General features: G+C 39.0%; 1 protein-coding gene across 2 annotated transcripts; it reads left to right on the top strand.

The window, feature by feature from the left end:
- Positions 1-7,735: 7,735 nt before the first annotated feature.
- Positions 7,736-24,591, top strand: LOC124280839 (nuclear speckle splicing regulatory protein 1-like). 2 transcript variants are annotated; one of them, XM_046716821.1, is made up of 9 exons: positions 7,736-7,796; positions 9,999-10,080; positions 11,786-11,854; positions 15,065-15,193; positions 16,808-17,015; positions 18,074-18,164; positions 19,973-20,119; positions 22,521-22,952; positions 23,052-24,591. In XM_046716821.1, exons 1-9 carry the CDS (start codon positions 7,777-7,779, stop codon positions 23,518-23,520), a joined length of 1,647 nt encoding a protein of 548 aa, XP_046572777.1. In that variant the 5' UTR covers positions 7,736-7,776; the 3' UTR covers positions 23,521-24,591. The 2 variants fall into 2 exon arrangements, with proteins under 2 accessions (XP_046572777.1, XP_046572776.1); XM_046716820.1 differs by having other exon boundaries at positions 22,521-24,591.
- The last annotated feature ends 834 nt before the right edge of the window (positions 24,592-25,425 follow it).

The raw sequence follows: 25,425 nt of genomic DNA, 5'->3' as shown, positions 1-25,425 counted from the left end.
GGTTCACCCATGGAGATGGCAATGTTGTGCAAAACAGCACAGGCAACAACAATACGGCACACACGACTGGGGGTCATCCTCACCTTACAAAGAATAATTTACTGGCATTATTCATTGGATCTTTGAACACAGAATTTGTTTAAAGTTGAATTTTTATTTGTAAATTTCAAAATATCACATTAACACGATTATCATTGTTCAAAATTATAGCTTGACATCTGAAATTTTCTTCATGGTAACAATAAGTCATAAAATAGTCAGCATTAAGTACATATATATTTATAACATATCCTGTACCTCAGAGTAGAGAACATGAAACCGTCTCTACCACCGACCAAACGTTCTCTCAATAGTGACCCTTGTAGCTCACAGAGAGTCGTTGTAACGTTGTTGTTGTCGTCCTTGTGGGTTGAGGTAGGGGGTCAGCAGGAATGGTCTGCAGGGGTAGCCATTGTCTCCCAAAATGAAGCAATCAGAGGTCCTCTCCATGAGTGCGCAGAGTGACGAGGTTCTGAAGATGTGACTGTCGCGAGCAGCCCCGGGCCATTTGGCACAAATGTTTGTGAATTTTCCTGTAAGATTACATAAAAATAATTAATCTTTTGTTTGCTTTATTTAGCAAATAAAGTTGAAGGATGAATACACAGAGAAGGGGACATCAATCAAAATTATTCAGGAAATAAAGTTCGCTCTACCCCAGTGTGTTTTGTAATAAAGTATAGTTTTGCCCTGAACTATTATAATTAAAGCACGAGGACGGTAGTCCGAGTGCTTTGATGTTATAATAGTTCAGGGCAAAACTATACTTTTATTACAAAACACACATTGGGTAGAGCGAACTTTACATCTTTTCTAAGATGCTAAATTTAATACTTTCTAAGGATAATTACGATTAATCTAAGGCAGAAAACAAATGACGGTGTCGGTAACCTAAATTAAGAATCCTCGCACAGGGCTAACTGGTGCGCTGTTCTATTGATGTGTCTGCCCCCCTACGTTAAGACGAACGTTACCAGAAAAAAACAAATGATAACAGTTTGATGACGGTTTACGTTCGGATTAAATATCTTCTCTGAATTATTTTAATTACATCTGTCATTAACGTAAACCATATGGGGCAATATGAATGTCGCATTTCTACTACCAACGTAAGTTTAGATCAGTACATCCAGATGAAGCTGAGTAGTCAAGCGACATTCCACGATTGCATTGTGGGAATGTAAACATTGCGAACGTTACCGTGTCGCTGAAAACTTGTGAGTCGAATTGAGACATTTTAACCGTCGTAAAACATAAACGTAATGTTTCCACCAGTGATGGTAGCTGCGTGAAGCAACTGCAAACCAAGAAACGGGATGCAACGGAGTAGTTTACTGAAGGAGGCCGTAAGAGGCGATGACAACTGACATGCATCGTGACATCACTTACATTGTGACGTAATGTAAAATGATTCGATTACGAGGGGGCACACTAGAATGGCGCAGTGACGGGAAAACGTCATTCAATTGTTACGTCATCAAAAAACTATACCTTTATTGTCTCATAATGTATTCTTTTTTCGATTGTTCTAACCGCTAAGCATCTTAGAATACCTATTTATGGGCATGTCAGATACTATTTGTGTGTATTAACATTAATTATGGCTGAATTCTTTCATTAATATTTTGGTATGAAATATAGGTAGATAATATATCATCCTTATATTTGATTTTTCCTAAAAGTTCTTTCTTACATATTAACTGTAGGCCTATACTAATGACATTTTCAAATAATTGGGCAAATTGTTTCATTGTTGCCTTTTATATATATGAATTCAAATTTAAAACTTTCAGGTACATTGTGAACAGAAACAACAGTCGAAATTATTTAGATACATTTTATGGGCGCTTCATATACATGTACTAAAATATGACGTTTTGCCACTAACACTTGTTGTTCCACAGTCAGTGCGTGACCCTGTTTGTCGGATGCTGCAAATCACCTTGCAAAATATTACAAAGGTAAGCTATAGATACTATCCCAAATCGGTAGCGTGTTCGTAACTCTTCGTCAGAATAATTTCCAATATGGAAAGCCAGTCCACGATACACCCTATCCTTTCTTTGCTGAACTGGCATCATGAAAGCAGCGTTAGCCATGAACGCCATTTTGCGAGTTAACCACACTGTTAAAAAGTTAGCGGCGGTCCTTAGGTGTGTTAACTTAACGTCACGTTAACATCCCGTTAAAAGTTAACAGAGTTTTGAACAACAAGATAACCCGATGTTATTAGTTAACAGGCGGTTAAATGTACTTAACGGCTGGTTAAAAGATAACCGAGTGACAGACTACCTGATCCATGTGAACCCTACCACAATCAGGGGCGATGAGGTAGCCAAGTGGTTAAAGCGTTGGCTCGTCACGCCGAAGACCCGGGTTCGATTCCCCACATGGGTACAATGTGTGAAGCCCATTTCTGGTGTCTCTGCTAAAAGCGGTGTAAAACCAAACTCACTCTTTCAGCGGAAAACTTTCTCTTTCGGTTTTTCTTGCGAATTCTTCAGTTTCTTTCTGCTCTGCTTCTTGTCAACTCTAACTCCCGCCGATGACATAGAAAGCCTAGTTGGCGGTGCATGTCCCGGCCCCAGATTTCCACGAGTAGAAGATTGAGTCCAATTAGTAAAATTTGCATATGCCGAGCTATGAAACTTACTGGACTCAACAGGCTGGATGAAGACACCATTACGCTATGTTAATGAATAAACATACCTGGCAAAAAAGAAGCAATTAGTTATAAACCCACATATTGACATTGTCTTTATTGACTCAGTTTCCTTTGAAGTCGTGTTTACTCAATCGTGCATGCAAAAAGCATATTGTTTCTCCCTCGACACAAGGCTGCGTCCTAATGAGACCTCTTGAAACCAAGCGATCATTACCACTTCAGCTAGTAGTATACACAATAGGGCTACGGGACCAGGTCCTCCCAAGGGCTCAATTTAAAAAAAAATGAGCCCTTGAGGAGGACCTGGTCCCGTAGCCCCATTGTGTATACTACTGAGCTTGTCCCCAGAATATATGAGTTGCCACGACCTGTCAAATATCTGGTCATGAAAGAGTGAGTGAGTTTAGTTTTAATCCGCTTTTAGCAATATTCCAGCAATATCACGGCGGGGGACACCAGTAATGGTCTTCACACATTGTACCCAGGTGGGGAATCGAACCTAGGCTTCGGCGTGACGAGCGAACGCTTTAACCACTTAGCTACACCCACCGTTCCTGGACACCAAACAAAAAAATATCATATTATATTGTAGGGTTTCCTAAGAGTTGAACTTCTGTTCTGCATCTCAAGTATAACAGTGACTTGCTTACATCACGATGCATAATGGGGAACGCAGCATTCTTTACAAAGTCTCAAATATAGGAAGTGTTTCGTAACAAAATCGACTTGCCTTTATGTAAAACTGTTGACTAACCTTATCATTGATGTTAGGAACACGAGTAATTGATGTTTTTGTTTTGATACAATATTTCTGCATGTTTGACTCATGTTTATATGTACACGTAGAGATCATTCTCGTATCGATCTTATAAAACTACCGTGATGCTGAAATCCCTAACGAATGACACACGTCGCCTCCGCGTATGGTAGATAATTATATGATATATGACCTATAAGCTTACATGTACTGAGAAGACCTATAAGCTTACATATACTGAGAGAAACAAAAAAAGGAACGCAAGAAAACTCAAGCGGTCTTTTAATATTTTCCAGTTTTCATTTTGAATAGCGCTGTGGGAGGAAATCTGAGAATAAATAAAGGAACACTGCCATAAAGTGGTGCTCCCTTATTTGTTTCCCCCAAGGATCATACAATGTTGGAAGACCTCTTGACGACCTTAGGGGCGGTGGGGGTAGTCTAGTGGTTAAAAGCGTTCGTCATCACGCCGAAGACCCAGGTTCGGTTACCAACATGGATGCAATATGTGAAGCCCATTTCTGGTGTTCCCCGCCGTGACATTGCTAAAAGCGGCGTAACACTATACTCACTCACTCTTGATGTCCTGGCACGGCATAACTCTGCACAACGAGGGCATGACGTTTGATTGGTGTATCAACCTCGTAAATGCTGCTTTCCATAAAACAAGCCTTATTCTTTCCTACTGGTGTGATTGAGTAACAGTGGGAAAAATACCTGCTAGTTATTGGTGAGTAATCAAGGCCAAATATACCAAATGACAAACTAACTAATATTAGATAATAACCAACAACTGTTGATGTTTTAACAGAGTTCATCAGATAAGAAGACGTTACAGTTATTATAGAATATGATAATTGTATTAGGGACCGTTCATTATTTATGGCTAGGGGGTGGTGGTGGTGTGGTGATGATGATGATTTTAAGGGTGGGTGGGTGGGGGTCATCCACTTTGTTCTGGGGAGCAAGGGGGTCAACAATTTTGTACACACGTAATGAGGTGGGTGGGGTGTGTCAGCAATTTTGTACATAAGAATATGTTTAAAATTATGCTAGAAATGCTAGAAATTATGGAAAGGGAGGGGGTCACTGATTTTGTACATGACATGTGGGGGTCACTTATTTTGTACATACATTTAGGGGGCATTCACATTGTACATGCTTCTCCATAAAAATCATCATCATCCCCCCTAGCCATAAATTATGAACGGTCCCTTATTATAGAATGTTACAGTAAAATCAAAACCATAATACTTACAGTTCAACCCACAGTTCTTTCCAATATGCGTCACTCGTTAATCAGGAGATAACCATTCCCAATGAAATCGTCTCACGTATTTATGTTCATGTTCCCAACACAGCTATCCTAGATAACTCCAGGGTATACGTGTGGAGGGTTATCGGAAGTTGAAACGTATACCCTGGAGTTATCGAGGATGCAACACAGACTGCCTCGCTGGGTCTGTTGCGCCTGCGCTACGCACTCAGTGTCGGAGCGTAGCGCAGGCGCAACGGACCCAGGGAACCAGGCTGGTTCTTAACAGAGGTTGTCGGGAAAGTTTGGATCCCAGAACAAACGGCTTCTGAACTCTCAATTTGAGTCGAATCCAATAAGGTAATAGTTTTTACAACATAGTTTTATTCAATTCAATTCAGATGGGGAAGAAGTACATATTGCATTTCGGACCCTGTCAAGAAATACATTATACATATTATCAACGTCTTAAACATATATAATGTAAACTGTAGAAACCGTTTTTACAATAATAGAATCAGAAATACATTATACATATTATCAACGTCTTAAACATATATAATGTAAACTGTAGAAACCGTTTTTACAATAATAGAATCAGATAAGCCCTAGCCATGCAACACAGACTGCCTCGTTGGGTCTGTTGCGCCCGCGCTACGCTCCGACACTCAGAAGAAGAAGGGGAAGAAGTACATATTACATTTCGGACCCGGTCTGGAAATACATTATACATATTGTCAACGTCTTCAATATATATGATGTAAACTGTAAAAAACGTTTTTTCAATTATAGAATCAGATAAGGAGAAAATAAATATATCATATATTTACGGATAGCTCATACAATAACTTCATTTTGAAAGACCTACATTACCAAAAATACGTGTATCAGTATCTAAGATGACACCACTTTCTGAAATTTCAGAAATAATTGAGAACGGAATTTGGTATACCAAGTCATTCGTGAAAATAATAAGAATCAGTTTCACATTTTGAACCACAATGGCATTTTTGAGTGTCTGTAAGATTTCCACGAAGGAAAATCAGAATTCTGGATATCGTTGGCTGGTAGGGAACACAGTTAAGTACATTTGCGGCATTTTCCCTTGAAATTGGGTGGACGTATTTTCAAGTTACGATAAGAGTGTTATTGTTTGACATGAGATCATAACAGAATGATCTTAGCGAAAGGGAAATCAAGGAATGTAGCAGGCACTTGAGGTCCCGGATGTAGACCCGTGTCAAGATTCAGGCTCCAGAACGTCGTGGAGTTCATTGCTGGAAGGTTTCCGTGCACTTGATGGTCGTCCATCTCCACTAGGTCCATCTGCAGCGTTGTCGTCCCCCACCACTGTGATGACTTGAGCAGGTTGACGTCTACGACGATGTGGACGGTATATTAGCACTGCTAGTGTTATATACAACACTATAAGAAATGAGAATACGCTGATTGTCAGAGCTGCAACCAAGAAACAGAATCAAATGAAACTCCAGGAAAATGCATAGTTGTATACAAACTCTTTCGTTCTGAAATCCGAGTAACATTATATTCCCAACATCCTGAGCTTGTCATAAAATTCTACTAAAAATGTATTGAATTGTGGGACTATATCAGATTATCATACACAGACGTCATGGGACGTTGCTCATGACATCATCAATCACTTGATATTCTGGGACAGGATCGATTATTTACAGGCTGGAATAATGTTGACTGGGGCGATAAACAACACACACAGTGAGTATTTAAGTGCGGTGATCTCATTCAATAATCGTATGTACACATTACAAAAGAGGGGCGGTGGGGTAGCCTAATGGTTAAAGCGTTGGCTCGTCACGCCGAAGACCCGGGTTCGAATCCCCACATGGGCACAATGTGTGAAGCCCATTTCTGGTGTCCCCCGCCGTGATGTTGCTGGAATATTGCTAAAAGCGGCGTAAAACCAAACTCAGTCAGTCAGTCAGTCATTACAAAAGAGACTGCAAAAATCAAATTGTTTCGAGAATGATGTTCATGACCATGCATGTTTTATATTGTTTTCAAAATACCGTATTCGTGCTTGCACTCGCTCCGGTACATTTAAAGTCGTACGCCGTAGCTAGTGTCGCAATGTAAAAAATGTGCCCATTCCATGAAATATGCTCGTGATGTTGATCACTGATTTCCTGTCCTGGCTCAATTAATTACAGATCGACGCCATATAGCCGGAGTCCGGCGTCAAACAAAACACAAACAAACAATTCTATATGGATAACACTGGACCACCCAGAAACAGGCTATTATGTTACCAAAACATCGCACCCACATAGACGCACGCACGCACGCACGCACGCACGCACGCACGCACGCACGCACACACATATACATACATACATACATACATACATACATACATACATACATACAGTGGTCTTTTTATCTTTTATGATGGGGATGCTGTAAATCCAACTAGGGTCCATGCAGGAAGCAAAGGCACTGTACGTAAGTCCCCATGGGCCCTAGTATGGTGATCTACCTTCAGTTGTTGGCGATCTATAGCCCATTTTTATACTGCATTGTCCTAATTTGAAATCCAATTTTAGAGAGAGATGCTAGTTTTATTTAATTCTTGATACATTGATATTCAAGTAGGTTTGCCTGTCCTTCGTTGGCAGGTTTCATCAAGTTGGTACACATGGTCTAGTGGGGTAGGGGTCAGCTATTTTGTACAACACACACACACACACGCACGCGCGCACACACACAAGCGTTAATTATGAAAGGTCCCTAATGTGATTGACCTTCAGATATATATATATATATTCAGTTCAACGTACCTAAATTTTGCTTTTCTAAAACTGATATTGCATTCCCAAGTGTCATGGCGATGAATTCATGTCCACTAGGTTTGTTCCATCTGCTTTATGTCACATGCCTCTTTTTGAACAAATGAAAACTTGCACATTTACGAAATCTAATGTTGCAAAGAAAACACCAACAAGGAGGCGTGGTCCGTTTGGCACAGCATACATACATAGAGTTATCTGCCCCTGTCAAGGGACGTCACTCGAACGAAGCAACATGGACGGCAACAAAAAGCAGTAAGTGCACCGGGAAGATGCAATGGCCATAGTTGAATAACAGCCTGTAGTTAACACACCTGTGGTTAATGTTTACAATGCAAATCATTCTGGTTAACGTGTTAGTATTAGATTGATGTTTGAATAGCTGTCTGAGATATTTGAGTTTATCATGTTTATGCACCAAATCTTATCTGATCACAGAAAGTGTGGATTGAAAACTGAACGTATGGGCTATATCTTGCCAATCTTCCCTATTCTTGGGATATTTATATATAACACTGTACACCTTGGAAAGAGTTCCTTCCGTTCCCCCAACCCTAAACCTAACCCTAACCCTAACTTAAATTTTGGACTTTTAGTCATTTTGTGAGTGCTCTAGTAATTGTGTTAAGTTTTGTTCATAATTTTAGTATATTTACAAATATTATTTGGGATGGGGGAACGGGAGGAACTCTTACCAGACCTTTAATGACTCAAACTTTGAAAACTTTCTTTTTCCTGTATACTGAGTAACTGTCATATAAAGTTGTCCTTCAGTTATTTTACAAGTTTGGAAGAATGTCCTATCTCAAGTTGATAAGATCGGGAAAGTGTTCTAGACTAGAGCCAAGCGAAATCACGCATCTGTGTTATGGACCATATTTGTTGTTTCATATGTTTGAGATTTTACAAGTGACAATCGCTGGTAATGAAGACACATCATAAACATGATAAAGCATAGCTGAGAGCTGCGATGAGGTCCTACACAGTCAAGTCATATCTTGACTGTATAGGACCGCATGGAAGCTCTCGACTAGATAAAGAATTGATGTGTGGAAGGAAGACATGACTTCCATTTGTGCTAAATTTCCCCAGTCATGGAGGTGACTAAAATACACTGAAAATAGAACTCTTGTTAGTGCTGTCAGAAATTGAGTAACTTCTACATTGTACTTAAGTGATGATGCTCAACTAATGTGAAAGATATTTTTTTATGAATAAAGATATAAAATGTGAAAAATGTTCATTAATTTTGGAATGTTATCATTTCGACTTTTTCACTATAACACTGAAACTGTAATGGATAGCAGTTCATAATTGTTTGTAACAGTGGTTCAAGGCTACTCATTCTTCATGATGAAAGGGTCTATATAACAAAAAAGAGGTATGGACATGTAAAAATTTTTTGGAGAAGACATTTATAGATCGTCTTTGAGAGGCATTTTAGAAGTTGTATAGGTGAAGGAAAACCAAGGTCTATGGATAGTCAACTTCCTTATTGCAATGAGTGCGACGTTTCGGTTTAGGTACTAACACTGTTAGGCCAAATAAAAAAAATGTTATGGTTCATACACCTCTTTAAAATTCACGGTAGGTAGGTCGGAATTTATTTTCTTACTTTTTTATATTTTAGAAGTAAAGTACAAACTAATAACACGTTTATTAATGTGTAATTGTTTATTCAATCAAGCTTGCAGCGATCATATCGACTTTCTCTATCAGAATGACCGATATCTGTTGGTGCCGGGAAAAAACAATGGGATCTGAAATCATATTTTATTCATTCCACTTAAAAAAGATAGGGTCGGCACCAGAATTCAAAGGTGGGTCAGGTAATCGGAACCACAAAAGAATTTTTTAGGCCTTATCAAGCAAGTTAGTACCTACACTGAAAAGAAGTTGACTATCCATAGAACTTGGTTTCCTTCATTTATAGATCTGTTTATACTAATGTTGCTTTTTTTTTGTAAGTGTTAGTGTTGGGAATTGGTTAGAATCTCATAATTGATGATTGGTTCATTACAACCGATCAATCATCGAAAATAATTGGTTTGCGTCATTTATCAAATGTTCCTGTTATCTTTGTTAATGCACACACAAAAAATAAAGAAAAAAACATGTAGTAATTTGGGTCTTTTGCAAATTGCACAAAATCCATTGGCAGATTTCGCATATTTAAAGGATGATTAGTATGTTAGGAACACAGATTTCCTGGATTCTTTAAGATAAATTCAACCATGCTGGGGAACGGGTTTGTAGTGCTTATGAAATGTAAATTTAATGACACAGACAAAACCAACCTTGTGTAAAATATTGTTGATGCAAACAAGTGTTCCAAAATTGGTTGTGTTCGATTATGAGAAAACACAATGGCTTGGTCTTTTATGGCACTGCGACCAATCTTCGATTATTTCAATTAATCAACCAACCACTAGTAAGTGTGACGTACATTTTTTTCAGATATGGTTTACTTATACCCAAGAACAACAAGGCAGCCTCCATACAGCGAAGACCGAATATATTTGGAGATGACAGCGATGAGGTACATCAATAAGTTGGGGATAACCTAGACTAGCGCGCGCTAAGTCTCTGAATATATAGTTTTGATTGTAACAAGTAAACTCATATAAAATGAAAAGGAGCCCCAGGGAGACCAGAGATTCAGAACTGGGGAAATCTAGACTTTCTTCATTCAGGGCTTTAGCATTGCAGGGAGGCCTAGGCTGAAGGGAAAATAATATGGTTCAGGGACTATGAGACAGACTTGGGGTAAGCCCACCAAGTAGCACATGAGTGTTGACATTGTAGCTTTTCCCATTGAAAAGGCCGATCAGGGTTCAAAATGAACAGTGGTGCCACCTTTATCATTAGGTAAACTGCAGTTCTTGAGCCAAATAGAAGATTTGTTTTGCGGACGCGTTGATTTTGCAGCCCTTTCTTGAAAAATGGCTTTAAATTGTAATCTGTCTTTTGGAAGGACAAACAATTTAATACAATTCCTTGATTATGGTGAACATTGTTAACTCTGCTGTCAAATAAATACTTTGGTATTATCATTTTTTTTCATAATAAGGAACAACATTTATCAAAGTGAGAATGTAGCATGGCACAATGTAATCCTTTCTATCGTCCCATTATGAACTTTAAGCTTCTTCTTGGAGTAAAACCATGTCAGCTTTCTAAAATAATTAAGCCTAATCTTTTCCATCATGTTGGAATTTTACCTAAAGGAAAAAACCCTCAAACCACATAACAGTTCTACTGATGTGTTTACCTTTTGGGTGCTTATATTCATGGTGCTCAGAAACAACATCCTCGATAATCTCCAGGGTATCCGTTCGGATAAATCTCCACTAGTACCCTGGATGCATCCACGGCTAGGCCTGATAATTGCATTACCTCCCTTTGCTGGCTTTTTTTATTCAATCAGGTGTCTACGTTGGGAAGTTGAGCGTACCAATCAAAAGGCTTTTATCAGAAATACACATCCGCTTCTTTCATCTAACTGATTAAACTTAGCAACCCAATTGTTGCAGAGGAACCCTGAAAGAGGTAGAAGGAGTTCTTGCATATACTTTTTGAAGGTTTCAGACCTGTCAGTTTGTCTGTATGATTTTGTCTGTATGATTTCTTCCTGAAATCTGAGTCGCACAGTGTGCAAACATTTGTGTCTGTCTCTGTTGACACTGGCAAGTTTGGTTGTAATGGCTTAACTGATTGGCTACTGTGAGAAGGCGGAGCCAGCAAAGGGAGGTAATACAATTATTTGGCTGAGCCGTAGATGCATCCAGGGTACTAGTGGTGATTTATCAGAATGTATTCCCTGGAGATTATCGAGGATGAGAAACAAGAGACCCTCCACAACTATGTAAAAGCACAGTCTTTGTTATTGCCATTTATAACTGGCTGCTTGTTATTATTTTGGAAATATGGAGATACTGCTCTGAATGATGAGAGCTCTATTATTCCCAAATTATGAAGCCTTGATACTGATGGACTGATATGAGAGTTCACCTGACATACCGGTATCCTCCAAGTCCTAAGAGATGATCTCTCAGATGTATTGTATCAGAGTGAAAGATCAGACTTTGATGAAACTTGAGAATGAATAAATTAGAAATCAAATCAAGATTAAGTCAAGTGCTATTTTTTATTATAATGTATACAGTCTTCATTTGTTATTTTTTTTTAATCAACCAGATTATGTTATTAATGTTTAGATGTCTACTTTTTTTCCATGGTTACAGGACACAGGCAATGCAGAAGTCAACCCAATGCAGCGATATGCTACCCAATCCACCAAAGTTAAGAAACAGGTTAGTATGGGAGCTACAATTCAATTTGTAATATTCAGGGGTGAAAATAACCCATTGCCCGACGTCCCAGTCCAGTGTTTTTTTCTGTTAGGCAAGCAAATTTGTATATCACACTGTACCGGTGTCCAATTGACTTTCCAATGTTAATTATGTTGTTTATTTAAAAAAATGAGCAAGAAAATATCAACATTTTCTCAGCCACATGTTACATAACTTTAATTGCTAGTGGTAGTATCATACAGCAATATAACGACCACTATACTATAGTAAGATATTGAATTTAATTGGTAGTTTATTATGGTTCATTAAACTATGTCATCAATGACATGTTAACGTTATAGGATTCGCATGGCGTGTATGGAGTTTTGTGAAAGTAGTTCGTGGATTGACGTAATTTGCATAGTTATCAGATTTAGATACCAAGTTTATCAGATTGCTTTATGCACCGATAACACCTTCCATTAGATGATAATGTGTGTTATTACACACTGTCAATATGGAAATGGTCATCATAATGTTGTATCTATATATTTTACTGGTATAGTGGGAAAATTAGCAGGGCAAGTGATTTTACATGTGCCGCTGTACCGGTGTACACTAGCAATTGTAATGTTATTTCCACCCCTGAATAACCAGTTGATAGTAGGGATTTCACCTCAGAATTGTTATCCTGCAGTCTCTGTCATGGTATGTTTTGTCATAACTTCAATGATCAGGGATCAGACCTGGTGGCTTGAAACTACAGTCAGTTTGGGTTCAAATGAGAATGAATAAATCGAAATAGGGATAAGTGCACAAAACATAAATAAGACACATGGTCCTGAAACATCTGTACCCAACAGGATCTGAAATCTGAGGTATTATGATCGATCATAGAAAAAGTTGTTCAAGAAACTATCATTTAACATTGTTCTATTTTCATGGACTGCCTCCTTGGTGTAGTGGTTAGAGCATCCACCCGGAGAGTGGAAGGTCGCGGGTTCGATCCCCGACCGCGTCATACCAAAAGACTTTAAAATATGGTACTTGTTGGTCCCTGCCTGGCGCTTGGCATTAATGGGTACAACAAGGACTGGTCGGCTCGGAGTCAGTATAATGTGTCTGAGTGGGGTATTCATGCTTCACTGCGGCATGGTATCTCAGTGTGCTAGCACTATAAAACCAGCTTCAGTCTGGGCTAGTACAAGCAGGCGCACATACACATACACACGCATGCACGTGGTCATATCAGCGAAATATTCTCAAGCATGACGTTAAACCCAATTTCACCTCACCTCAAAATTGAACACATTTAGAGAAAAATAGGACCTGCATTATAAACCTGATTAAAAGTCGATTTTAATTTAGATTTGAACATAAAATGGAACCAAATGTATACTTAGGGACATAGGCTTCCTAATTTATGTAAGATCTCCTCTCAATGATCATTATTTGTCTCAGAAAATAACAAAATGTCTGCATTTTTAAGGGAAATCGTATTGTTTCATACATTTTCCCCCATTTTTTAACCTAATCATGCTGAACCCCCACAAATTACATATCAAAATGTGGGAAATTCAATACTGAACACATTTCATCCTAACATAAAGTACTTCGAGCTTACAATTTGAGCTGGGTCATTGTTTTCAGAGGGTGATGGTCATTTTTTCTGAAAGGCCGCCATTTAGTGAAAAATAGGACCTGCGTTATAAACCTGATTAAAAGTCCATTTTAATTTAGATTTGAATATCAAATGGAAACAAATGTTTACTTAGGGACATAGGCTTTCTCATTTGTGTAAGTTCTCTTCTTAGTGGTCATTATTTTTCCAGAAAATAACCAAATATCTTCATTTTCGGGGGAAAATCCTATTTTTTCATACATTTTTCTATGTCTAATGCTTAAAGTTTTAGCTCAAGGATTGTTTTTGGTCCGGTTCAAGAAAATGGTGGCCATCTTTAAAAATGGGTGCCAAAAACCTATTTAGCTGGGCATGGGAGGTGTCCATCACGTGATTTTATAAAGTACATACCTTAAGCTGTATGAAAATCATAGTGACTGTTTGCCCCTCAGATTGGTAGTCAAATCAATATTTTCAAGGTCTGGCTCAAGGACTATTGTTCCCAGCTATACTCCACAGGTGAAAATCCTCGAGGAACACAAATATTCCTTCGATGGTTCTTCATCAGTGTTGGGATTGTGGTTGCTAGGTACTCAGAAACAATTGGGTATAAAAATATCCTCAGGTATGAAAATGCTCAGCCATTATTATTGTCATCTGGAACTGACTGTGCTTGTTTTTAAGATTTATCAATGAGAAATGCTTTTGTAGTCAGTGTCACTGACTTTGTTGATTTCATGTTCTTTTACCCTGATGATGGTGGTCGTTGCTCTTAAAACCGATCACTGAATTGTCTGATCCAAACTTAATTTTCACAGGCCATTAAGATATTTCATGGAGTATTTCTGCATAAAACAACATTTACATTCACATCTGCCAACATTATAGACGTTTGGCTCAAAAGCGGACCGATGAATTGCAATCTAACTCGAAAACTAATAAACATAACATACTCAATGAAACGCTGATCATAATCAAAACATCATACCCACTCTGTGAGGTTTTTGCAGAATGTTTGTCCTAAATATAATAAAGTTGTTAAACAAACTATTATTAAAATATTGACACAGTTCACTGTTTGTTACGAGGGAGGAGTGCAGAGAAAGGGACAGCCAGGTGTTCGAGAAGCACGTTCACAGACAAAGTTATTGATTCATTAACCTGTGCTGTGCCATCTCCATCCGTTCTCGAACATCTGGCTGTCCCTTTCCCTGCACCCCTCCCTATTATGATCAGCGTTTCATTGAGTATTTTATGTTTATTAGTTTTCGAGTTAGATTGCAATTCATCAGTCCGCTTTTGAGCCAAACGGACTATAGTCATGAGACATGTTGTTTGTTTGTTGTTTAAGGCTGTACTCAGCACTATTCCAGCTATATGGCGGCGGTCTGTAAATAATCAAGTCTGGACCAGACAATCCAGTCACTGACATCATAAGCGTCATGTAGGATATGGTGACATGGATCAACCAAGTCAGATCAATTGATTCTGTCACCTCTTACTTCAAGCATTTTGGTGCTGAAGACAAATTCTAATATGTGACATGTAGATGTAGTGGAAACAAATGAAAGGGCCTAAACTGTAAAAAGAAATGTCCTTGTAATTTTCAGACTCAGATTGAGATTGACAAGGCGTTGTCAGAGGATGCCACCGTGTATGAATACGACAGTATCTATGACAACATGCAGTCAGAGAAGGAGAAGACCGATGTCAAAGTCAAAGCGAAGGTGGATAAGAAGGTGAGTGTTGCCTTGGTTACGATTGTTGCTGTGTTTTGTTATCCATTATTGAAGCACTGCAACTAAACATGCTAGCTTTGTGCATCAATTTATTCCATAACTCATAATATCAGTCACTGGTTTGATTAGTTTTTCTAACAGGCCTGATTTTGGACCGTTCTTTATTTATTTTATGGCTAGGGGGGAGGGTGGGGAGGGTGATGATCATTTTTATGGAGAAGCATGCAAAATGTGAATGACCCCCCCTAAAATTTATGTACCGGTACAAAGTAAGTGACCTGCATGTCATGTACGAAATCAATTTCCCCCCCTTCCCATATTTTTAAAGCATAATTTTAAAATAGTTTTATGTACAAAATTGCTGACCCCACTAGAAACATGTGTAAAAAATTGCTGACCCCCCTACCTCCCCAGAACAAAATGGGTTACCCCCCCTTAAAATCATAAAAAAAAAAGGAGTGAGTTTCAATGACCATCAGAAAGAGCTATGATATTTCTCAGCCTTGAGGTTCAAGTCGACCTGCTGCTGCTGGTTTCTAAACAATAACTTAAAAGACATTGATGGATATTTAGAAGACATAATATTCATTGTTTTAACGATGATACAGACAAGATGGGTATCTACATAAAATGTGCAAAAGGCATCTCGGTTACCAATTTAAGTTTACATTGCTTGAATACAAACGTGAATATAAAATAATGTTAAAAGTCAATAATATATCAGTAACAAGAAGAAATAGTAATAGTAATGAGTTCGATTCCCCACATGGGTACAATGTGTGAAGCCCATTTCTGGTGTATCCTGCCATGATATTGCTGGAATATTGCTAAAAGCGGCGTAAAACCATACTCACTGACTCACTCACTATTTTCAGGTGGTTTATCAGTATTTCAATTTCATTTCCAATTTTGTGTACTGTGCATGCATTTCCATAGCTCATTCAAGCAGTTTGCAATTAGTTGTATGTGTCACTCACTTGGAGCATCATATTTTCAAATGCAAATCAGAAGTCACCTAAAAAGCATTTTAAGAAGAATTAGATGAAACAATATTGAAGCATATCCTGTATACATTAAATAATTCTTGTATCCCGGGCTGTTATGTTTGGGATATCTGTGTTTCAAACATAGGAGTCCATCAGTGGGTCAAAAACACTTTTTTATATGTTTTCTGAAGCAGTATCATAGCAAAACCCAGGCAGTATGTTGCAATAGACTATTGCTATCGCAATAGTTGTTTCCCCCTCAAAAGTCACCCCTGATGGTTTTGCCTGCAGTGTCGAAAATGTCAACCACGATGTTAATCTTCGATGGCAGCCAGCCATACTGTAAGGTTAATTACATGCAGCTGATCTGCACATGACTATGCTGATGGCCATGATAATAATAGTCAAGCTGCTGTTATTTCATTTGTATCAACAGCAATGTTTGTTTGTTTGTTTAATGCCAGGGTTGCTTAAGACCAGTTGTGACCTGGATCTTCATGGGTTCAACAGCAGTGTAAAGATTTAGACATACAACTTTGAACTTAATATTTGGACATATAAACCCCATATCCCGCCGCCCAAGTGCCTGTGGTACTAGGTTCTAAATATTTCTGTGTGTTGTTTTTAGCCCCGCTACATCGCAGGTCTGCTGAAGCATGCCGAGATTCGCAAGAAGGAGGACGAGAGACGTGTGGAGAGGAAGGTGCAGAAGGAGCGGGAGGAAGAGGGGGATGAGTTCGCAGACAAAGAAGCCTTTGTGACGTCTGCTTACAAGAAGAAGATGCAGGAGCAGCAGGAGGAGGAGGAGAGGGAGAGGAAGAAGGCAGAAATGGAGGGTGAGTTGTGGAGGAAGAGGCTGGAGTGTGGAGGATAGAGTTAGGATTAGAGTATGGAGGGTATTGGGGATGGAATGGGAGGACTTGGTAGGAGCAGGGGGGGATTGTGGAGGTTCGGTATTAAAATGTGGAGTGGAATTGAGGACTATGGAGATATATGGTGGACTGGGGTGGTTTGTTTGTTTCTTTGCTGTTTTACGTCACACTCAACAATATTCCAGCTGTATGACGACTGTCTGCAAATAATCGAGTCTAAGCCAGACAATCCAGGGATCAACAGCATGATCATTGATCTATGCACCTGGGAGACAATGACATGCATCAGCCCAGTCAGTGAGCCTGACCACCCGATCCCGTTAGTCGCCTCTTATGACAAGCATGGGTTACTGAACACCAATTCTTCTTTACGGGTGGGGTGGTTTGTGGAGGTGGAGTGTGGAGACGGGGGATGGTTTGTGGAGGATGGGTAGTAGGAATACAAAGGGTGGCAGAAAGCGGTGCTGCATGGAGAACAGAGTAGGGTGTGGAACACTGGTTTTGAGTGTGGAAGACAGGGAAGGGGTGTGGAGTATTGGGAAGTGGACTGTTGATGACAGATTTTGTGTTGTCTGAAGCTCTTCACCAATACTGACACAAGCCACAGAATGTTGCCAACCCATGTTATTTCTCTGAAGCTTTTCACAAGGCTAATGCAATAATACAAGCCAACATAGCTTATTGTTGACCCATGCTATTCCCTAGCCATGCTCCACCAGGGGCCCGTTCCTCAAAGCGATCGTAGCTCTTGGGTGATCGTAACTCCCATACTTTAACATAGACTTACGACTGTCGTAGCGCTATGATCGCTTTGAGGAACAGGGCCCAGTACTGATCTGAGTTTCTTGTTGCCACACGTTCTAATACAATAATACAATTCCCTAGCCATGCTCCACCAGTTTTGATCTGAGTTTCTTGTTGCCACTTGTTCTAATACAATAATACAATTCCCTAGCCATGCTCCACCAGTTTTGATCTGAGTTTCTTGTTGCCACACATTTCTTTTCTCTTTTTGTTTCTAGCAATGCTGGATGTGACGAAGCAGAAAGATCTGAGTGGGTTCTACCGTTACCTGTATCGCCAGACTGCTGGAGGGGACGGTGATGAACCAGAGTAAGATACTGTTCTCTTTTGAATGTTGCCTTAAGTCTTCTGTGGAATAGGCTTTTTACTTTTGAACAAAACCAGTCTTTCATTCAGACACTAAGATGTTTTTTGTTTGTTGTTTAACGCCCCACTCAGCAATATTCAAGCTATGTGGTGGAGGTATAAACTCTGGTCTGGACGAGACAATCCCGTGTTTTAGTCTCTTCTTGCTTCAAGCAAAGGTTCCTGAAAAACAATGTTAACCAGGGCCTAGATTTTCAAAGCTCTCTTAGCGCTAAGATAGTCATAAGTTAATGTTAATGTATGGCACTTACGACTATCTTAGCGCTAAGAGCGCTTCGAAAATCTAGGCCCAGGATCTTTATGGGTCAGACAATATGAGGTGCCAGTACCTTTCTTAATCCTTCACAATTTGGGGTGGCATGCTGGGGTAGCCTAGTGGTTAAAGCGTCTGCTTGTCACGCCAAAGACCCGGGTTCTATTCCTCACTTGGGTAGAATGTGTGATGCCCATTTCTGGTGTCCCCCGTAATATTGCTGGAATATTGCCAAAAGCAGTGTAAAAACATAATCACTCACTCACCTTAACAGCTTCCATAGCAGTTGAATGAATCTATGATTTGTCATCAAAGTCATCAAACATGGCACAATGATGATGATGACAGTTCTTTATGAAGGCAATATTTATTGACAATGAGTCACAACTTTCGAATATGATCCTTTCAATCCAGTCTGAGGTTCTGTTGAGATATCTCAGTTGGCATATGCAGTGCAAGATGACTTCATGTCTTGTTTAGATGATATGGTTATCTTTAAGACTATCTCATTCTCAATACTATTACAGCAGATGCATCTGCATTCATTCCATATAACACTAATCATGATCATAGTACTAGTACAGGACTTAAAAATGTAGCTTGAATGGCTATATTTTAAGGGGAAGTAACTCCTGTCACTTTCACCAAGACTGTTGCTGTTGGTATCCAAATTGTGTAAGGTGCAGCAGTTGCTGTGCAGAGTTGCATCCCTTAGATGAGCCAGAGTGAGTGAGTTTAGTTTTACACCGCATTCAGCAATATTCCAGCTATATCGCGGCGGTCTGTAAATGATTAAGTCTGGACCAGACAATCCAGGGATCAACAGCATGAGCATCGATCTGAGCAATTGGGATCCGATGACATGCGTAAACCAAGTCAGTGAGCCTGACCACCCGATCCTGTTAGTTGCCTCTTACGACAAGCATGGGTTACTGAAGATCAGTTCTAACCCGGACATTCACGGGTGGATGAGGCAGAATACTGGGTGCATATACCAGATTCTTCATGATGTTGTTTCGTGGTTTGTCAGAACTGTACCAGAGCTCTTGGGATTTTACCAAGGTGTTAATGTCACACTTTTATCTCAAAGTGAAATCAGTAGGAACATGGTCTTAATTGCATATAACAACTCCAGAGAGAAGAAATGCATAGATTTTGACAAAATGATTGGATTTCCAGACATTTTAGAAAAGGTTTTAAAAGTTTAATTAAATGAGGGTATGAAAACTGAAAATACTGAATTTTTGGATTGCATTATGGTGTACCGAACCAAAGACTAAATACCACAGTTCTACTAATACTGCGGTATACCGTTTCACCCCTACTAACAGAATTGGGTGATCAGGCTCACTGACTTGTTTGATGTATTTCATCATATCCCCCTTGTGTAGATCAGTGCTCATTCTGTCAATCATTGGATGATCAGGTCCAGATTATTGACAGACAGCTGACATTACAGTGCATCACTAAACACAGAATATTTATTTGTTTTTTCAAGGAATAAGGATGATATAAAGATCAAGAAGGAAGGAGAGAAACAGGAAGACGTCCAAGTGAAGAAGGAGAAAGTGTCTGAGAGTGAGGACAGTGACTCCAGTTCCAGCTCACAGTCAAGTTCAGCCTCGGATGATTCCAGAAGCAGAAAGTAAGTCAGATCATCCTCGGGCCACTTAAGCGACAATAGGGCCTAGTTGTTAAACCGTTCTCTCCTCTTTCCACAGACCTGGGTTCGATTTCCCTCTTGGGTACAATGTGTGAAGCCCATTTCTGGTGTCCCCCGCTGTCATATTGCTGGAATATTGTGGCGTTAAATTAAACTCATATACTCTCACTCGAGTAACAATAGCATGAATTATGGTAGTTTATCTTCCCACCAAATGGACTTCATGAAAAAGATTAGAATAAGCTGCATCACAGAGCTACTACCTTGTTATCATATGTCACGGTATGGCTTGCTTACCATTTCTCAACTAGTTGTAATATCGGCATATTTTTATCAAGGAAAGACAACTCTGGTCAGTCATTTATCTATGGTTCCCTGATTTCCGTATTTTTGGCCTGATTTATGCAGCTTAATCATGTTAATATGATACTTTTGACAAGGCTAATGTTATTTCATTTCATATAAGAATAGCTTTAACTTTAGGAATATAAAACAGAGGTACAGATAAGCTGCATATCTGCGTAAATTATGCAAATATTTATGTGAAAACTCACTTCCTGTTGAGTCTATTGCGTACAGGTACCCTTGAATTTTTGTAAATACTCAATAAATTTGATCTTACATGCGTACACACAAAAATGTAAAATCTTGCCTACCGGTGGATAGATAAAATAACTGAGGTTTATTGAGAGGTTCTATTTCAACACATGAACTTAGCAACTTGCAGTCATTCTAGTCATTTCTCATATGACAGATCAAATATATATAACAATCACGTAAACCAACATTTAACCGTTATTATATTTTATAATTAATTGAAAATGGCAAAATGCCCAATTGAGTTTGAGTAAGGTGGGTACAATTTAATTGAGATGAACACAAGCGAGTACATAATTCAATGGCCCACAAAGTTATCTGTAGCTCTGATAAAAAGCCTCACAAATTCCCAATTTTGAAAATACACATTCAGTTTGAAATCAGAGAAATAATGATTAATTGGATTGTATTTTATTACTGGTCAAGCCAAAAGCACCAGACAAGGTGGACAGTAGACCATACACTGAATCCATGATGTCTGTCAGTCGGGTGAGGGAGTTTATAAATAAAGTACAGTCATATCAATGATTATCTGTATTTTATCTGTGATTTAAGTGAGTGAACTTAGCCGTCTAGAATTGACTTTGCAAATATACCTCTTCATGACCTTGAGACATTTACTTCTGGAAAGCATAAACATTTAGAGATGACATGTCATGTAACATCCACAACTCTATTGTGTAAATGTGACTGATATCCCATTGTGTACATTAGACGATTGACGGGTTCTCGCAGCCATTTTGATAATCCTTATTCGGCTAAACTCAATATTGTCAATCATGATAAATAGGCAGACGATTATGGTTATGGCTCCTTCAGAGTAATTTAGAGCACCTGAAATGCCATGGCTCAGATATGATTTCAGTGAAGATAAGTGTGTCATCTTAGAATATTGTATGGATGGGACTGTCTCTGATGTCTGTTTGATCCCCAGCCACATAGCTAAAGAATTTAAACTAGTGGCACTAGTTGTTGTCTTCTCTGGCACTGGGTTGGTTGGTTCATTGTTGTTAAAAGTCGTAAACCAGCTACATGGTGTCGGTCTGTAAATAATCGAGTCTGGACCACACAATCCTGTGAAAAACAGCATCAGCTTCGATCTATGCAGTTGGGATACGATGACATGTGTCAACAAAGTCAGCGAGCCTGACCACCTGATCCCATTAGTCGCCTCATTGGTTGCTGAAGACCAGTTCTAACCTGGGTCGTCACAGGTTCTCTGGCAATAGGCATTAAGGGGTAAATATTAGGGGTGGGTATTGCAGAGAATTTTCATATTGCGATATATGTATTGCAATATATTGCAAGGATTAATTTTTTTTGCAAAAACTACTTATAATCGAGTTAATGCTTGATTATAAGCAAAAACACAACAAAATCACTATGATTGATTACCCTTTTATAAAAACTTTTAATCATGACAAAATAAAAATGTAAGTAACATTTGGCACTAGTGAAACAGGGAAGAGAACAATTAAAAAAACGGAAATATCCGAAAATTTCTGAGTGTTAGCCAATTTTCCGAATGCATATCAAAATACCAGTTTTCGATCAGCATATCGCAATATGTATCGTTTCATGTCTTAACCGGTAAATACCGGTAAACCGGTTATATTGCGCAGCCCTAGTAAATATATATGTGTGCAATAATCATTAATCCCATTTTCACTTCTTCCTCACCACCATGGCAAGAAGGCTATTGCCTCAGTCATGTATTAGTATAACCTTCCTTCCTTGACATATATTCTGGGCACATTAATATTGCATTACATTTTGTTTGTCATAGGAAAGTCCATGCAAATGGATCATTAAAGAAAAGGCAGACATCTGGAGAAAGAAAACGAAGGAAAAGAAGCTCGTCAGGGTCTTCGTCCGAAGAGAGAGGTCACAGAAGGTCAAGGGACAGAGGCAGGAAATCTCCAGACAGGTCAAAGTTGGACAGAAAAAAATCTAAGAGAGATATCTCAAATGAAAGAAGTAGAGGTGACAGACCAAGAGATAGAACTGCAAAGGAGAGATCAGGGTCGAGAGACAGATATAGAAAAGACCGCTCAAGGTCAAGAGATAGAAGTAGAAAAGACAGATCAAGATCAAGAGATAAAAGTAGAAAAGAAAGGTCTAGATCAAGAGATAGAAGAGATAGAAGTAGAAAAGACAGATCAAGGTCAAGAGACAGAGCCAGGAAAGACAGGTCAAGAGACAGAAGTAAGAAAGAGAGGTCAAAGTCAAGAGATAGAAGTAGAAAAGACAGGTCAAGGTCAAGAGACAGAAGTAAGAAAGACAGGTCAAGGTCAAGAGATAGAAGTAGGAAAGACAGGTCAAGGTCAAGAGATAGAAGTAGGAAAGACAGGTCAAGGTCAAAAGACAGAAGCAGAAAAGACAGGTCAAGGTCAAAAGATAATAACATACAAGATCTATCAAGGGAATCAAATGAAAAGAACAAGAAACAAAGGTCAGATTCCAGTGAAAGAAATGATAGGTCAAGGTCAAAAGAAAAGACCAAGAGCAACAAACAGAAATCAGAATCTCCGCAGAGGAAGGTTTCTGAAGAAAAGTCGGTAGAGGCAACCACCAAAAGTGAATCTGAAAGTGAGAGAGAGAGGAGCACATCTCCATTTACTGGTCCACAGCTGCCCTCAGACGACAAGGTTGATAGTAAGCCTGAGGAAGACTTGAAACTGAAATACGCCAGACACACAACAGGAGACAAGGCAACGGAGGCCAGGAGGAGGTATCTGGAGAGGAAACTGGCAAAGGAGAGGGCACTAGGAAACATACAGAGCTGAGCTTAGACCATTGTATGCATTGGCATGTGTAAAATGTCTAAAGTTTAATGACACCTTTGATGAATGCATGGTTGAGGAGAGTATCTGTTTGTGTAGTTTCCTGCAGAAAGTAACCTGTGATGTTATCTCTCTATGTGATGCCAAACTGGCAAGATCAGTATGTTGGGAACAGGTTTTACTAGCCACTTTAATTGGCGCTGAATTGGATAAATGTAAAACTTGTGAAAATTCTAGCAAACTGAGAAATTATAAACATTATTTGGGAAAATGGTCTGGTTTTGTACACAGTGATTAGTTCCCTTTGATCTTGATGAGAAAACAGTTTTAGGGGACAGATCAAAAGTTCTAATTTGGATAAATAAACATAAATTCTAAAGTCATTTACCCCAGAACTCTATACATAATCCTCTGAGACTCTCGTGAAACAAAACAATGCAGGCGTGTACACAGGTCCATAATGATGTGGAAACTAGGCTCTGATATAGGTTCTTGCCCCAGCAAGATTGGATTAGAGCCCAAAATGACAATGATTTAGTAGGGTCAGAAACTGTTTTCAACAAGAATATTTCTCAGGGAAATTTGATATTTTCTGATGAAGTAAACTTTTGTAAGTTGGTCAAATTGATGACATCATTATCATTATCAACATCATCATCAACTTTAAAATTGTTGATCATGATCAGGATCCAGAAATTGGTGAAGAGGGCAATAGTCCGCATTTAAAAAAAATATAGGTCACATGTATTTTTTGTGTTTCACATCTCTCCAGCATCTTTATTTATAACAAAATGATCACACGGATCACACATGCTCTCTTTTGAATATATATCGTTCTGCTTTGAAAAATAGATTTACAAATTTTTGGTTTTTATGAAACATAAATTGAATTTGATTGTATTCACTATTCAGGGAAGGGATATATTTTGCTTTGGTTCTTCATCTTCACATTTTTAGTCTTATTGCAATAAAGATTAAGCAGGTGTCTTAACTTATCACAATATTGATGGTATGGACCTTTCCTCTTTTGGAAGATGTTTCAAATAAATAGGAGCCATTGGGCAGCAAAGTGTTTGATGTGTTCTCTCATGACTTCAAATGTCAAGTGGGGCGGTGGGGTAGCCTAGTGGTTAAAGCGTTGGCCCGTCACGCCGAAGACCCGGGTTCGATTCCCCACATGGGCACAATGTGTTAAGCCCATTTCTGGTGTCCCCTGCCGTGATATTGCTGGAATATTGCTAAAAGTGGCGAAAACTAAACTCAGTCAGTCAGTCAGTCAAATGTCAAGTATCATCCCAACATGAGTGTGATATGGAAAGTATCATCCCAACAGGAGTATGATATGGAAAGTATCATCCCAACATGAGTATGATATGGAAAGTATCATCCCAACATGAGTAGGATATGGAAAGTATCATCCCAACATGAATATGATATGGAAAGTATCATCCCAACATGAGTATGATATGGAAAGTATCATCCCAACATGAGTATGATATGGAAAGTATCATCCCAACATGAGTATGATATGGAAAGTATCATCCCAACATGAGTGTGATATGGAAAGTATCATCCCAACATGAGTGTGATATCATCCCAACATGAGTATGATATGGAAAGTATCATCCCAACATGAGTGTGATATGGAAAGTATCATCCCAACTTGAGTGTGATATCATCCCAACATGAGTATGATATGGAAAGTATCATCCCAACATGAGTATGATATGGAAAGTATCATCCCAACATGAGTATGATATGGAAAGTATCATCCCAACATGAGTATGATATGGAAAGTATCATCCCAACATGAGTATGATATGGAAAGTATCATCCCAACATGAGTAGGATATGGAAAGTATCATCCCAACATGAGTAGGATATGGAAAGGCAACTTTCGAAAGCATC

This window comes from Haliotis rubra, unplaced genomic scaffold (genome assembly GCF_003918875.1).
Source record: "Haliotis rubra isolate DU_JTF1 unplaced genomic scaffold, ASM391887v1 Scf275, whole genome shotgun sequence".
NCBI classification, from domain to species: Eukaryota; Metazoa; Mollusca; class Gastropoda; order Lepetellida; family Haliotidae; genus Haliotis; species Haliotis rubra.
Note: the sequence above shows the minus strand (reverse complement) of the source record. Positions and strands in the feature narration are given on the sequence as shown.